At 43.6% G+C, this 15,611-nt stretch overlaps 1 protein-coding gene across 1 annotated transcript in view; it reads right to left on the bottom strand.

Moving 5' to 3' along the window:
• Nucleotides 1-7,924: 7,924 nt before the first annotated feature.
• The window catches only part of LOC111874867 (fat-like cadherin-related tumor suppressor homolog), a gene marked incomplete at its 3' end in the record, with an annotated part of 232,468 nt that continues 224,781 nt past the window's right edge, over nucleotides 7,925-15,611 (bottom strand). Inside the window, exon 4 of the mRNA XM_023870717.2 lies at nucleotides 7,925-8,003. Within this exon, the coding sequence (XP_023726485.2) occupies nucleotides 7,925-8,003 (79 nt within the window). The remainder of the gene's footprint in view (nucleotides 8,004-15,611) is intronic.

Here is a 15,611-nt window from a genome sequence, read left to right as displayed (position 1 = left end):
ATTTACCGTAGCAGATATATACTGTGGCATGTAGACCGGTCGCTAGACAACGACCGCGGAAGAAGCTGCTACACAACAGTCGTTGCTAAGTAACGGCTTCGCAAACAAGTATATTTCCACAGCAATAATGCAACGGTGACTGACGTGCGGTCCGTGCCGAGATGTTATAAGCAGGACAGTTAGTTACCGAGAGGAACCTCCGTGTGGAGACGGGGTTGAATACCTCCATCGCAACCCTGCGAGTCGTAGGAAGCGATGAAAAGGGAAGTGTCGAACCTGAGACAGTAAATGTGGTCATGAGACCCACGGGACTCTGACCCGAGAATGGCTGTGCTGGCGAGGTCCAGGAGCAATTGTAAAATGCAGACACGTCTTCTCGTCAAAGCGTCCCACATCAACAAACCCGCAACTGTCTGACTCAAATAAAAATTTGGTCGTAATCCTCAGATGGGTGCTTTATTCCAAGACAGACTGCCCGACTAACCGTCGGTCGTAATAGAAGACTCAGATAACGAGAGGACTGCTGTGGTTCAGTCGTTGTGAGCTGTTGCTGTTAGAAGTTGATCTGATGCACGGGGACAGTTCCGGAACCCAGGGGAAGGGGAACGTCCGCTGTTGGAAGCCGTTACCAGGAGACTGGTAAGGACATAGTAGGATGAGAAGACTTAAGTGTTTGCTTTAGTGAATTGTAAAGTGTGTAATTTAGTGGAACGGTTATAACTACTTGTAGTCAGGGATCTGTAAGGGTTCAATAAACCCAGTTACCAATCCAAACCCCGTCTAGAGTTACCCCCAAATTGTAACAATATTATTACAATCCTATGGGGCAGAGCTAAGGCAAACATCCACGCGCTCTACAGCTCCGGACGGCGTAATATTGAGTGGCTTGGTAGAAGTACACGTATTCTTGAGAGAAGCTCTCCGGTACACGTATCTCCGGACGTCTACAAACATGGGTAGTTTTTGGCAATGTACAAACTTCCTGGCACTGCCATATCAGGGACGGACATTGCTTGTTTCGTCAACAGGGAACAGGGCTGTTATCCCTAAAGTAGTGGCAGTGAATGCGAATGAATAATGGAAACCAGCTACCACTGCCTTCCATTGCCCACTCATAGCTATTCTCGCAGTGCGAACCCATTTTAATTTCACACTGATTAACGTTCCACAATAACACAGAGCAGGCAGGCATGGGTATAGAAGCGAACAACGATGTCCGCCGTAGGTAAGGGGAACAGGGGAGAGGGTGGGTGGTAGTAGAGGTCTCATCTAACTAATTAGCACGAACCTCAGCCATAGTAGCATCAAGCAACACTGCTCGGGGTAGAGGGGGGTTTTAGGGGAGGGAGAATTTACCGTGTCGCATCGCAGTAGTTAATTGATCACGGTCTTAAAATGCTCCGGTTAACGAACTGGGGTGTCTTCTTAGCGGTTAATTCATGTGGCACCACATCAGGTTTGAGCGCCATGAGAAAGATGGTTGTTAATTATTAAATGCTGCTTATCCATCGCGACAGATCCGAGGTATGGCAAAGCATGCACACACAACAGGATCCCTTTCTGTGTCCCTGAGGGCCTGTATACCCCGTCTGCTATAGGAATGAGGCTGCGTCACTGTCAGTCAGTAACCAGGCCGTGACGTCATCATTAGAAAGTCACTAGATTCTATTTTCAACATACTTCTGGTATTCATAAGCCGGTAAGATAAAGTTGTCCCTGTGTATAACTAATTAAGCACTGCGTCATGAAGGCGTATGGGGGAACGGGTGTATAGAGCCGCATTTTCTTGACCTCGGCACTAGCTGGAGGTGAGTGGTCAGCGTCACGCCCCTACTGCTTTACCCCTGGTGAAAGAGGCCCCGTTCTTATTGGACAGGAAGCTGGGTGGGCCCCAGAACCAGCATGGACGACATGGAGGAGAGAAAATTCTTGCCACTATCGAGACTCGAACTCCGACCTCTTGGTCATCCAGCCCGTAGCTAGTTGCTATACCGACTGCGCTATCTCGGCTTCGTTCATATGCTAGTAGGATATGATGTCCTGTGTTCAACAAGACTTCCGGTGTGGCGATTCCTGTTCTCATGATATAGTGACCAATATGACCGTTGCTAGACAACGGTTTGGTAAACACATTTCCGAGGTTAGGCTGTCAATAGTGGGACCTCCGTTGCTGGGTAGCAGGTCGCTAGGCACGTTTCTTAAAAACGGACAAAACACAAATAATACCAGAGTAACAAAAGAACTCCTCGAGGTGGTGGTCTCTCATCGGTTCGCCAAGTTATAAAAGAGAGTCCATCCGTGTGGAGGCGGGGTCAAATACCTCCACCGTAGTAGCCCTGCGAGTCGTAGGAGGTGACGAAAAGGGAAGTTTCAAATCTGAGACAGTAAAATATGGCCACGAATTTCACAGGACTCGGACTCGAGAATAACTGCGCTGGCGAGGACCAGTGCCAATTGTAACCGACAGACCCGTCCTCTCAAAGACAGTGCTCCTCATCAACAAGCCTGCAACTGTCTGACAGTAACATAAGACTCAGACTCAATTAATTAATTCTTTGATTCACAAGGCAGTACACTAGTTGAGTGCTCAGCTGTGAAGTGTTAACCAACTAAAATTCGTTACCAAGCAACGACTAGCGAAAGCAAACATCTAAGATTTTATTTTGTGTGCTGTAGTTACAGCAATCTTTACAGCGTGTAAACCAGCGAAAGTGTTAAAATTATTTTTAGTTACGACCTGTGAATGATCAATAAATCATATCACCAATTCAAACGTCGTCTACAGTCACTAATACAAGTGACAATATGTTTAAAATGGAATCCAATACATTTCTAATGATGACGTAACAATGTACGTCACTATCTGTTGACAGTACACTCTGAGAAATGTCAGTTATACAAGCATTATGAGTTCACAAAAGTCACGTGACTCGCGAAATAAACAAATGCATTGTCTCCGTGCAGTTCAGTAGCTGACGATGAACTGGTAATATTAGTCAGTAAGAAATCTGAAAATCAAAAGCAGGGGAAAATGTAAAAAGCCAGGCTCTGTATTTTATGGCTACTATATCATTCACTACGTTGTGAAAGAACTGTAATAAGAAGAAAATCAGAAATGACTGCCGCGCGACAGTGTGAACTTACCCCATACAATGCAGCCCTCACACACACACACACACACACACACCCATTTATATCTTTATCGGTAAGGCAAAATGGAGTAGAAATCTGACAATGACTGCAACATTAAGTTCATTTAAGGTCAACCTATCTTAATTATCTGACATATTCCCTAAGAAAGTTAAAGTACGGTTTCTATTTTGCTCAGAGGTACAATGGAAAAGCAGAGTGAAAACAGACTGCAAGAAAACAAACTGTTTTTCAAGCAAAAAGGGATAAAAACTGAAGCAGACAGCTCTCTGCTCCCCGAAATGTTCCCCCGGGGAATCACTGTACCTCTGAAATGTTTTAAGAAGGGCTTTTATTTTCAACAAATCAAAATAAACGTGTACAAAAGATGGCGAATGTTATTAAAGTTGGGAGAGATGTAAGATAGAAAACTGGAAGAAAGGAATTGGCTTATGCCTCCCTGTAACAGGAGACAGAGATAAAAGAACCTTATGTAGAAACGAATACATTAATGTCCGTCTCAAACAAACAGCATCGACGGAACTGAAATCTGCTATTATTATAAAATATAAAATTACTTATAATTAATTAAAGTATTTCAGTATAGAAAAAAGGAAATTTCACAAATTCAACGGCAAATAATGCTGAAATATTTACTATTTTAGTCTGATTTCCTTATATTGAAAAAATTAAATTAGGCATACGAGATCACCATGATGCTTTTGTGCCCGCAAAGCACCTCTATTAACTTCTGAATGCTTGAACCAATCTTTATGAAACTTGGTATGTATGTCGAGACACCTGAGCCCATCTCAACGGCGTACTTCCCGTTTGTATCTATGTGTAATCCCCTATCGTTACTAGCCAACGGCTGGGTAAAAACTTTACCGTGGAAACTAACACACGCGCAACAATAAAAAAATTACTGAACGAGTCGTCTTCTATGAGGTCCGTGTAGTACCAAACAGTAGTAGGCGATTACTTCTTCCCAGAACTACTTGTTTGCTCATATTTTTTTTTTAAATCACTGCAGCTTAGTCTGGACTATGGGTTAGGGGCTGGATGACCGAGGGACTGGGGTTCGGTTACCACAAAGGGCACACGTTTTATAATTTCCCTCATGAAATCAACACAAAAGTTGAAATCGCGACGTGGCAACATTACTATTTACCATATATCCACAACCTTGTTCTATCGGACTCCAAGCTATAGCACATAGTCTCTCAGGCTAAAACGGAGTCGTTAAATATCCAGATAATTCAGGGTTTCACTTCAACTGAAGCCCGCAACTTTTAAGGCCCAATCACACCTTAAAGCATAAGCATTTCTTTCTTTTTTCCTTCTATTTCCTTTACCGTAGTTCAAGTTGCATTTACACCAGTACTGAAACAAGGAAACAGCTATTTTTCTCTTTGTTTCACATTCTTTCCAGTTTCTTTCTTTATTCTTTTTCTTTACTTGAAGCTCCTAAAGCTGTAGCTGTAATTCCCAGTGGAGACATTAAGAATGAAGCCTCTTTGGACTTAAGTGTCTCTCTGTGACGTAAATGTAGTTCCATGTTTGTGTCGTGATCGGTTGTAGCTATCAGGCTCTTTATACATTTCCTACTTTCTGAAGATTTTAATGGCCCCGGATCCGTCATATAATTACAATAAACCACCTCCTGACGAATAAATGCGCCTGCAAAGTTCAAATGAGCGACACACAACACGTGGTGTGCTATTGTTAACAAGGCGTCTAGCTGATATTTGGTCAGGCTGGAACAAAGACAGGGTTACAGCGTAACCTGATATTGCTTGGCCCACGGATGCTTCATCTATTCATTAGTATGACTTGGCAACATCGGCATTCTGTGTCTCTCGCTTTCAATAATTATACACTCGAAATTCACTGCAAAATAACTGATTCATCCACCTGAAGCATAAAAGAATTATCCTAAGTACAAAGTTTCTAGCTTGCATCCGTAAAATCAGATTCCTGGGCCTTTGGTCTCATGTTTAAAAAAAATACGATGAAACAACCGCCCGAAACAATTTTCGCCAAATAAATTATATTAAGTTGTAAAATCCATAAACCGAAGCTTACAGTAAGGCCGGCGGATTCACGATGATTGGTTTAAATGCCACATCATGGTCACGTGCAATCACGCAATTAAAGCCACCGTCTTCCCGAATCCGGGTACTGAATACTGTCACGTGAGGGGAGGGGGACAGCACCTACACTGTTGGGAAGGCGTGTTTACAGCGCTTCCTGTTTGCGTATTCGTTGCCGCTGGAATGTGTTTACAGAGTCGTTGCTTAGCAATGAACGTTGAATCTGACTTCACTATTCCGGCATTCGGCCATCATGTAACATTATGCTTCCAATGTAAAAGTTTCAGTGGCATCAACAATACGGACACGGAGAACAGAGCACACCGCTGCAGGGAAGCATTTAAGCATTTCTCCAGGAAATCTCTTCTTTTTGCAATTACGTCTACAAGTACTGCTCATGTTGTCTTACTCTTTTCGGTAGTAAAACATTAAGCTAATTAGCGAAATGTTTTGAGAACCTGGACGATTGTTTCCAAATCGGACCCAGCCAGAGGAGAATCTTCTACTTAATGATGACATTGGTGTTTGCTGATATTCGAAGAAAAAAAAAATGTGATATCACTGGATTCTATCGTAGAACCATATTAACCTGTCTTAGAATCACAAATTCGTACCTTGTGTCTCTGTCTACACGAGCGCACAAAATTCTTCCGTTGTAACGAACGTACTTTATGACGGATGTTGCTGAGGACACCATACAGTTGCAGAATGCGGTGCGTAGTTTATTGTCTGCAATGGAGACAGAAGAAAGCGTAGCATTCTCCTCTCTTGTTTATTTCTACAATGGACGTAACGACGTTGGTTACAACGGTCGCATTTTGTGCGCTCGTGTAGATGCTTCTATCGAATTGTACGTCCGTTACTGTGTTTAAGACAATCTCCCACGAAAAGCTCGCATAAATGGCCGCTCGTAAATCATCTTTATATAGTATTATTATACATGTCTACATCAAAGTATGGGGGGCACGCGGTAGCGTAGTTGGTTGAGGCACTATGCTACAACCCGGAAGGTCGAGGGTTCGAGTGCCGATGTTGATTTTTTTAATTTACCTAACCCTTCCAGCCGCACTATGGCCCTGGGGTCGACTAAGCCTCTAACAGAAATGAGTAGCGGGAATCTTCCTGGAAAGTAAAGGGCGGACGGCGCAAAAGGCTGACAGCCTCACCGCCATCTGTGGGCCGATTGTCTAGAAAATGCGGGAGGCTCGACGACTCACAGCCCTATGGGCCTTCATGGCCTGTTACAGGGATAGCTTTACCTTTATAATTTAACACAATCGGATGTAGATCTTTCTTTTTGCTGAACTTCTTAATACTTCAGTCACAAACAAACGCGGAATAGCTGTTAGGTTCCTGCAGTGATATATAGCGTGGGATATGCAAGCAGACATGTAATAAATATTTTGTTACCCGTTCTTTGATCCAAGATTCAGGACAGAAAATGGGGCAAGTTTCATTAACTTCAACAACACGCAAATTGTGTGCAACATAATTTCCATTATGTCATGTGATATTAACCAGAAGTTCTGGGAGGAAATATTCACCTACTTTCTTTCACTGCATTTGAACATTTGATGCGAAACCGACAGGACACAAAACACCGCTTCCAACAGTTCTTCCGTTGTCGCGTGTGTATTCGTTGGAGCGGGAACGCGCTAAGCGGGTCGTTGCCTAGCAACGATAGGGGGGATACACAGACACCAAAATAATCTCATAATCCTGCTTCTTTTTTTTTTCAAAATGTGGAAAGTAAACCAGAAATAAAGATTTATATCTTCTGGGATGTGGCTCCGTACAGTTTGGTAAATGCTCAACGACGTTCCCGAGGAAGGCAAGCTCTCATCTTCAAGGTAGAACTTCATACTTCCTCGACCCTGAAGCATGTTTCTTCCAAAATCCGGTGAACATCCACCACACTACAAAAGCGACACAACCCTGGACACAGTATCTTCATAGTCACCACTGTCAGAACCTCAAATCTCGCATTCGTAAAAATGGGAAAGAATTTAAGGCCACTTTCAGTGATCCAGGAGGTTCAGAATGCATCTGTTTGAATGACTGAGTTCGTACCTCACAGGAAACCCATTACATCCGCGCTACAAAGGGAAACAGTCGCTATTTTTGTGAGAACCATTAAACTCTGTGGCCTGTAGACCGCTAGCTAACTATGCCGACCGAGCGACCGCCGCTTGTCGGTGAAGTTAGTGCCAATTTTAGCGGAAAGGAGTGTTGCGTGGTCAGAGAAACGGATCCCCACGTCCGTCAATCTCGGTTTTCTAGACGGGAACCGCTATTTCCTTGAAACAGCTATTCAATTATCCTCACGAGGCTGAGGACACAGTTCTAGACCCACGAATTCTCAGAAAATCTGGTAGCACAAGAAATCGATCCCGGGACCCCTCATTTGTGGGCAGAAACTTTGACCACAAGAGCACAGACGCGGTCCGTACGAAACACAAACACACTCTGGTGGACAGAATGCAGTGTTTTAATATGTTAAAGCATGTGGCAAGCACAGAAAACACTGGGCTTTATGGGGTTAATGAAGAACTTACATTCACTAAGCATGTGCTTATTTTATTACCTATTGAAATTTCGGTTGAAGTGACCTACAAGAAAAGAAAATGGGATTTCAAAATAACTAGATGTGATGACGCCCCACTAACAACATGTCAACTCTCTGACGCCTATTCATTACTTACAAGGTTTCCAATATGTCACTGTTTCCATAACGGCGACGCCTGAAAGCTGGTCCCGGATCACAGACGCTCTGGCCCTTACCTGAAACAAAAAAGAAAAGATTACAAAGACAATATAAACAGAACTTCGGTATGAACTAAATCTTTGGGGGTCATCAAATTAAGCCGTCAATGGACAGTTATCATCAGCCAGATTAATATACCTCCCAGTTTCACTATTTCACTGCGATCTTTTTTTAATATTATACCGACCAATTATGTCTAGATTTCCAATAAGCATAAAAGTCAATGATATTTACGTAATATAGTTATATTTCCGTCATCTTACTCCAGGTTGACAAACACTGCTTAAACCGAAGATTAAAAAGCAGATATGACGTTAGCTATTAATTAGACAAATCGAGTGACCGCAGGGCCATTACGTTCTGTACGACACTGCTGCTAGCAGGTACGGCGAGAACAAACAAAACTGGAAAACCGTACGGAAAAGTGATTGAAGTATAGGTTAAGACCTCTCGTGACCTTGTTTCACCGTGCATGGTCATGGCCATTAGTGCTTTAAATACATAAATTAAACTTCCATCACCTACCCACACATCCATAAATGAATAAAACTATCCGTTTAACACATACCTAAATTGTTCGTCCTGCCAAGCAGTTTCCCAGCAGTATCTTTGTTTCATCTGTTCTATTGTCGTTCTCTTGGGGAGGCAAGTGATAGCCTAGTTGGTTCAGGCACTGTGCTACAAGCCGGAAAGTCGCGGGTTCGATTCCCAAAGAGGTAAACAGATTTTTCAATTGAGATAATCTTTCCAGCCACACTATGGCTCTGAAGTCCTCTCAGTCTCTAACACAAATGAGTACCAGGAATATTCTTGGGGGTAAAGGGTGGCCGGCACGTAAGGCTGACAGCCTCACTGCCATCTGTGAGCCGACTATCTAGAAAATGTGGGAACCTCGACGTCTCACAATCCCATGGGCCTCCACGGTCTGCAACAAGGATAGCTTTACTCCCCACTTTCTTTACTGTCTTCTTTCGTCCGATTCTCCCCTTATGTGTCCGTCACTCACTCAGAGGTGCATCCGCCTCCAGCTCTCAGGCTGTAAAAGGAGTCAGGGACTACAGTCGGGACAGCCGGGATTCGATTCTGGGCAGGGGCAAGAATTTTGTCCCTTCCCCACAGTGTCAAGACTGGCTCTAGGGTCTACTAAACCTCATATCCAAAGGGTATCTGGAGGTTCCTTCCCGGGGATAAAGTGGCCGGGACGTGAAGCTGACTACTCACCTCCATCTAGTCAAGAACTGTGGAGCTCCGACATATCTTCGTGGCATAGTACTTCAATGATTAAGCACAGGGACAACGCTGCCAATATTTCATTGGTTTAACTTGCCACGACAAGTGGTTTTGCTAATTTAGAACAAAGGAGCGTCAAAGGCCATACAGACGTCTGTATCTCAACACAGCGTAACGTAAAGTAACTTTCGTTATATTAACATAAACTAACCGAAATCAGACTAATCTAACCTAAGGTAAAGGTAAAGTTGTCCCTGAATTTAATTAAGCACCACACCATGAGGGCATATGAGGAGTCGATGTACAAAGCCACATTTTCTTCACCTGGGCACTAGTTGGAGCTGAGTGGTCAGCTTCAGGCCCCGGCCGCTTTACCCCCGAGAAAAGAGCCTCAGGTACCCACCATATAGGAGGTTGGACCCCAGAGCCGGTCTGGGCATGGAGAAGTGAAACTTCTTGCCTCACCGGGACTCGAACTCCGACCCCTCCGTCCTCCAGCCCGTAGCCAGTCGCTACACCGACTGAGCTTCCCACTAATCTAACCTAACCTCACTTAATCTAACGTTACTCGTCCTAACCGAAGCTAACATTTCAAAGGATGTATATGTACGTCCCTAGCACGGAAAGAGTTTAAACCTATTTTTTTTCCTGAAGAGATAAACGCTCAGGCCATTTCAACTAGCAATAAATCAGAACAAAGGAAAGCACTTTCAAATGCATCTTCTAAATGCATATCAGGCTCAGACTTTCTTTGAACGCGTGGGAGTGTGAATTACTACATGCTGAACAATTAATCATTCTTTTACATCGCATTATCAAATTCGACTGGCGTCCCATTCGTGCAACAGATGGTGCTGATGTTGCGGTCAGCCTCGAGGTTTATTACAACAGTAATGATAACAACTGTGTGATGTAAAGGTAACTTTGCCTTCTTGGATTTGCGACGCACACTTTCCAATCCTGACAAAATCTCCTCGGATACTGCACTGAAACCGGCAACGATTGTCTTTCAAATTCTTTGATTACTCGCTATTTATGATGATATATCTACTTTAAGTATTCGCTATTCATGATGATATATCTATCTCATTCGTCGCTGTAGACCTATGGCAGTAACATCTGCAACACTGAATAACCTAAGAGTCAAACATCACCAAGTAGCATGATACTTATATGTTAAGAACAGAGACAGGATGAGCTGTAGACTGAACGCATGCAGTTAAAGACAGAAAGCACTGACTAGCTCTTTTGAACAGGGTAATAAATATTCGGGTTTCATAAAGTGCGGGTGTTTCTTGAGTAGTACTGCCACTACCAGCTTTTCAAAAAGGAATCTGCTTTACATAAGCCTAATGTTTAAATAATTATATTCACAACAACAAAGGCATGAGCCGGGACAACTCAGTCGGTATAGCGACGGGCTACATGGCTGAGGTTCGTTTCCCGGTAGGGGAAACAATGTTTTTCTCTTCTACATAGCGCCCAGACCGGCTGAGGGGACCACTCGGCCTCCTATCCAAAGCGTACCGAAAGCTCTTCACCCGGGAGTAAGGCGGCTGGGGCGTGAAGCTAAAGACTCATCTCCATCCAGTGCCAAGGTCCAGAATTGTGAAGCTGTAACTTCCACTCCCCCATATGTCTTCATGGCATAGTGCTTAATTAATTAAGCATAGGGACAGTTGCACCTATTTTAATATAAACACACATTTAGAATTTAAATAACTTTCTATCTGTATTCTTAGCATATCACAGCCTTAGCTTATGTCACCATGAATGTCTGTCTCCCAAAAACCTCTGGTTTGAACTTATTATAATATATTATCTTTTTATTGCTATTGGGGTGGGACTAAGACCCCTGCACTGCGGACACTTCTGGCCTGTTGTACCAGCCCAAGATGATAGCTGAGGGTGATTGTGGAGCAATTGGTGGAATGAAGATTGGCAGGGGAAACCGAGGTACTCGGAGAAACCCTGCCCCATCGCCACTTTTTTTCCCTTGGCACTATAACCCCAGTGGGCCTAGGCCTACCTCCATGAACGTCTCCGTTCACTTCGGTTTTTCTAGAGCTTATACATTCGGTAGGACTCCTTGGGCGGGTGTTCAGCTCGTCGCAAGGCCTCTACCTGTACACAAACACAGAAAAACGCACACACAAAACTAAACATTGATGCCCTCAGTGGGATTCGAACCCACGATCACGGTTTCCAAGCGAGCGAAGATAGTACATGCCTTAGAACGCTCGGCTATTGTGACCGGACCCAGCGCCACTCTGTCACCCACAAATTCCACTTGACCAGACCCGGGATGGAACCCGGGCCGCCGCGGTTAGAAGCCAGCGACTAACCGCTTGAGCTATTGCGCAGCCCTATTAAAAATATGTGAAAGATCTCTTCGCACGTTATAATATAGAATCTGCAATAAATGTATATGTTCAGTGAGTATTAGCTTATGAATGAGTTATGCCCAGTGGCGTTAACTCATATATTCTTTTTCATTCTGTTCAATTAGATATCATTTTAATGCTCGTATCGGGGTTTTGCTCAGGCCTGTCTGGCAGAGTTAGGACGGAGTATCTTTCAGCCTATGTGTAGTTTCGCTATTGTCTAGTTTCACTGCTAGCGCATTAGCGTAGCTTTCTAATTTTGATAGAAAATTACAAACATAAAACTGTGAGCTGACGAGTTACACAATTTGTACTAAGTACAAATTCCCAGAGAGGCTATGGGAACCATCACACGCTTCTATATGTCGGTTCCGGAGGGTGTTAACAATGTTTATGTAGTGCAGTTAGCTGTAACACCGGAAACATTACGTTGAGATCCTGTATCCCTTCACACTGATGCACTGATTACACACGAGAGAGGGATAAGTTCACCTGCTTTAACATGAGGAGGCACGGTGTGGAATATATACTTACCTTCAAGTACTGATAATCTTCCTGTCCTTTCTTAAACCAAACCCTCTATACACGTGATATACAGTGTACTTTCCTAGTTCTGAAATGGTTGAGTGGTTATGTGTTCCCTCAGAGGAATCTTTGTGAAGTTCTGCAAGCTACAACAAGGACCAGAGGCTAGAATAAGGCAGGAAGTGGCAAGAGTCTAATTCACTGCTTCTGTTGTCTGCCAAGTATTCCTCTGTTGCCTTGTTGCTGCTTACTTACGTGCAAGAACTTCCGAGGGGTCGAAAGTTCAAGGGAGGATCAAAGGGGCCATACACAGCAGTAAAAGTCTTGTAAGCAACAAGATACTGAATTACTGAAAGCTGATTAAGACGGTGGTAGAACAAACCACATGCTATACGATGTGCATACCTGAACTAATTCCGTACAGCAGAGGGCCTCCTTCAGACAGGAAGAGCTCCGCTCAGATAATCAAGAAATTCACCGCCTTCTGTGAAACGCGAAGTTTCTGTTACAACGCTAAAAAAGCAGCCATTGGGACCATATCCTGAGGCAGACGAATCCGGTCCAAATACCCACATAACGTTACTTTAATATTATCCTCTCATTTACGCCTACGTCTCCCAATTGTCTTCTTCCCTTGAAATTAAACTTCTGTACGGCCACGTAGGAGTATCTATGACTATAGACTGGCCTGGCTTGGTGAAAGTATTTATTGACCACTTACAGGTCGTAGCTACAAATAACTATAACACTATCGCTATTTAGCTAGAGCACACAGTTTAGTGTTCTCTGTCTGTTACTCGACATTTCCTGGTAACGGCTCCAACAACAACTATATTTCTTTGCCTCCAAGTTTAAGTCCTCTCTTCACAGACTATCCGTACAGAACTGACTTTCAACTGAGCCCTAACCTTGTCCCCTGCTCATAACATGTCAGCACGGACCACATAGAAAACATAGCTCTTCTATTATTCGGCACTGTTGCATTCGTCTCTTCCTGAGGGAACGTGTTTACCAAGCCGTTTCCCAGAAACAGCCCACGTATATCCGCCCATCTCAAGGTATTTGCATAGCGACGGCTCTACACGCTACATTACGTATTTCTCAGTCATCATGAATGCTACGTGTTACGCCCATCTCACCCTCTTTGATTTGATCACTGTAACATCTGGTGAAGAGTACACACATGCACGTAATTAATTCCGCTTCGTCAAATAAAAAAGATATGCTGTTGGTATGTACAGAGGTAAAGCTGTCAGTGCGCTTAATTAAGCACCGCGCCATGAACACGTGTGGGGGAACATAAGTACAGCTCCACGCATTCATAACCTTGCCGCCACATTCAGGTGAGTGGTGAGCTTCACACCACGGCCGCTTAAGCCCTGTAGAAAGAACCCCCGGTATCCACTATAACAGACTGGGTGGGCCCCAGAGCCAGTTTGAAAGCTATGGAGAAGGAAAACATCTCCTTCCCAGCCAGGAATCGAACCCCGAATCATCGGTTGTCCAGCTAGTACCCTTGTCGCTATATCGACGGAGCTAGCCTGGCTCTATCTGTTATTTTTTATTCAGCCTCTCCGATTTAGGTCTAACAGACATGGACCTGCTGCATAGTTCAGAAACTCCCTTTAGGCGCGTCAACATTACTCGTGCTAGTACTCGTGCTCGTCTGGTTTTTACTTGTGCTCGTAAATCTTCGTCCACACTACTTCAATTGCTCGCCAGGCTTCGGCGCGTGAGGATCCGTATATTGACTCGTATTGTGTATAGGATGTAGTCGTATTTTAATTTATTGGCTATAGTTTTTAAATTAAAATTTTTAAATTTGCTTGTCTCGTGAATTGTCACATCGTCCACATTACTCGCGAGCACAGCGAACCAAACGAGCACGAGCACCAGTAATGTGGACGCGCCTTTAAAGACTACTATGCCATCAGTAACGGGGTTGTTTTCTTTCTTTAAGGGTGAATTTCGCTTGCTTCGGTGCAAATTCAAGCTACCTGTATCAAGAGCAATGAAGATGGCAAAGCAGAACGGAATATCACCAAGTTCCTCAACTGAATCGTTGGGTAAACCTTATTTAGAAAGAAAGAATAGAGGACAAGAGAGGGTAAAAGGCTTACAAACTTTGAGTGAGTTCAACCCTTATACAAAGACAGATAGGGCATTCCAAAACACACTGATGCGAAGAAGGTTGAAAAGACTTTTGTCTATACACTCATTTCTTGGAAGCATTAGCGTAAAATGACACACAGCTGTTTGTCGTCTTCAACACGTCTCTAGAAGACAAACTTCATCAACACTTCTAGTTACAACAGCCACGTTGCAGCTATTCTGCTCGATGCATAAGTTATCAGTAACCAAAATTTCCATTTAGAAGGTGAGATATCGGAGGGAAAGCAAGAAGTGCGGTGTTCTTTGGGGGGGGGGAAGGGTTAAAAAAATAAATTGCGAACCTCGAGAATTTGCAGCGCAGAGGAGCAGCAGTGATGTTGCCGAAATTTGCATCTTATGACTTCGTAACGCGATTACAATCACCAGCTTGTAATGGCTGGCTGATGAACAGGCAAACCTATAGTGTGCTGCCTCTAAAGAAGGTCTAATGTCTGTAGTTCACGCCTATCCACATACACAGTCAGAACAAAACGCGTTCAAACGAGAAGCTTCTCATATGCAGATTGCTCAAGATTAAGCTTTAAGACTTCAGATCGCTCAAGTGCTTTTATACTGTAACAAAAAAGAGCAAACTCCGTGGTTTTAGTATGCAAGCGAACTACTTGTATACCGACCGAGCGAAGTTAGTGCCAACTTTTGCGGATAGGTGTCGCGTGGTCAGCGCAACGGATTCTCACGGCAGTTAATTTCGGTTTTCTAGACCGGAGCCGCTATCTTTCCACTCAAGTAGCTCCTCAGTTATAATCATGAGGCTGAGTGGACCACGTTCCAGACCCATTACTTCTCCAGGAAATCTGGTAGCCCCGGGAATCGAACCCGGGACCTCTCGATCTGTAGCCAGGAACTCTGACAACTAGACCATAGAGGCGGGCTGCTTTTATGCTGTATTAAATTATTATTATATTCCGTACCATACTGTTTCTTGCTGTCACAGTTTATACCGGACATGGACCTTCCAATCAACAAAATACGAACTATATATTCATTCTAAACGGATATAATAACTTTGTGCTAACGGAAATATTACGTATTATTCATATTACGTAAACTGCCTTGTTTTTGTGCTTTGTGAGTTTTGTTCCTCTTTCTTTACTCGTAATCGCTTTGTAATTGACCTTCAGGCTGTTACGTTTGGACAAAATCAAGAATTGATTTCTATTAAGGACTCAATCATCATTTTTCAGTTTTTGTTTGATGAATGAATCTACCTTGGTCCTCTAACTGGCCTCTACGTTTTGATTTCGTTCGGCACAGTAACTAAACAAATACATGAATTAGTAGCAGCAGCAGCAGTAGTAGTAGTACTAGTAGTAG

The sequence above is a fragment of the Cryptotermes secundus genome, unplaced genomic scaffold (genome assembly GCF_002891405.2).
Source record: "Cryptotermes secundus unplaced genomic scaffold, Csec_1.0 scaffold160, whole genome shotgun sequence".
NCBI lineage: Eukaryota > Metazoa > Arthropoda > Insecta > Blattodea > Kalotermitidae > Cryptotermes > Cryptotermes secundus.
The sequence above is the reverse complement of the archived record's forward strand: the minus strand, read 5'-3'. Positions and strand labels throughout refer to the sequence as shown.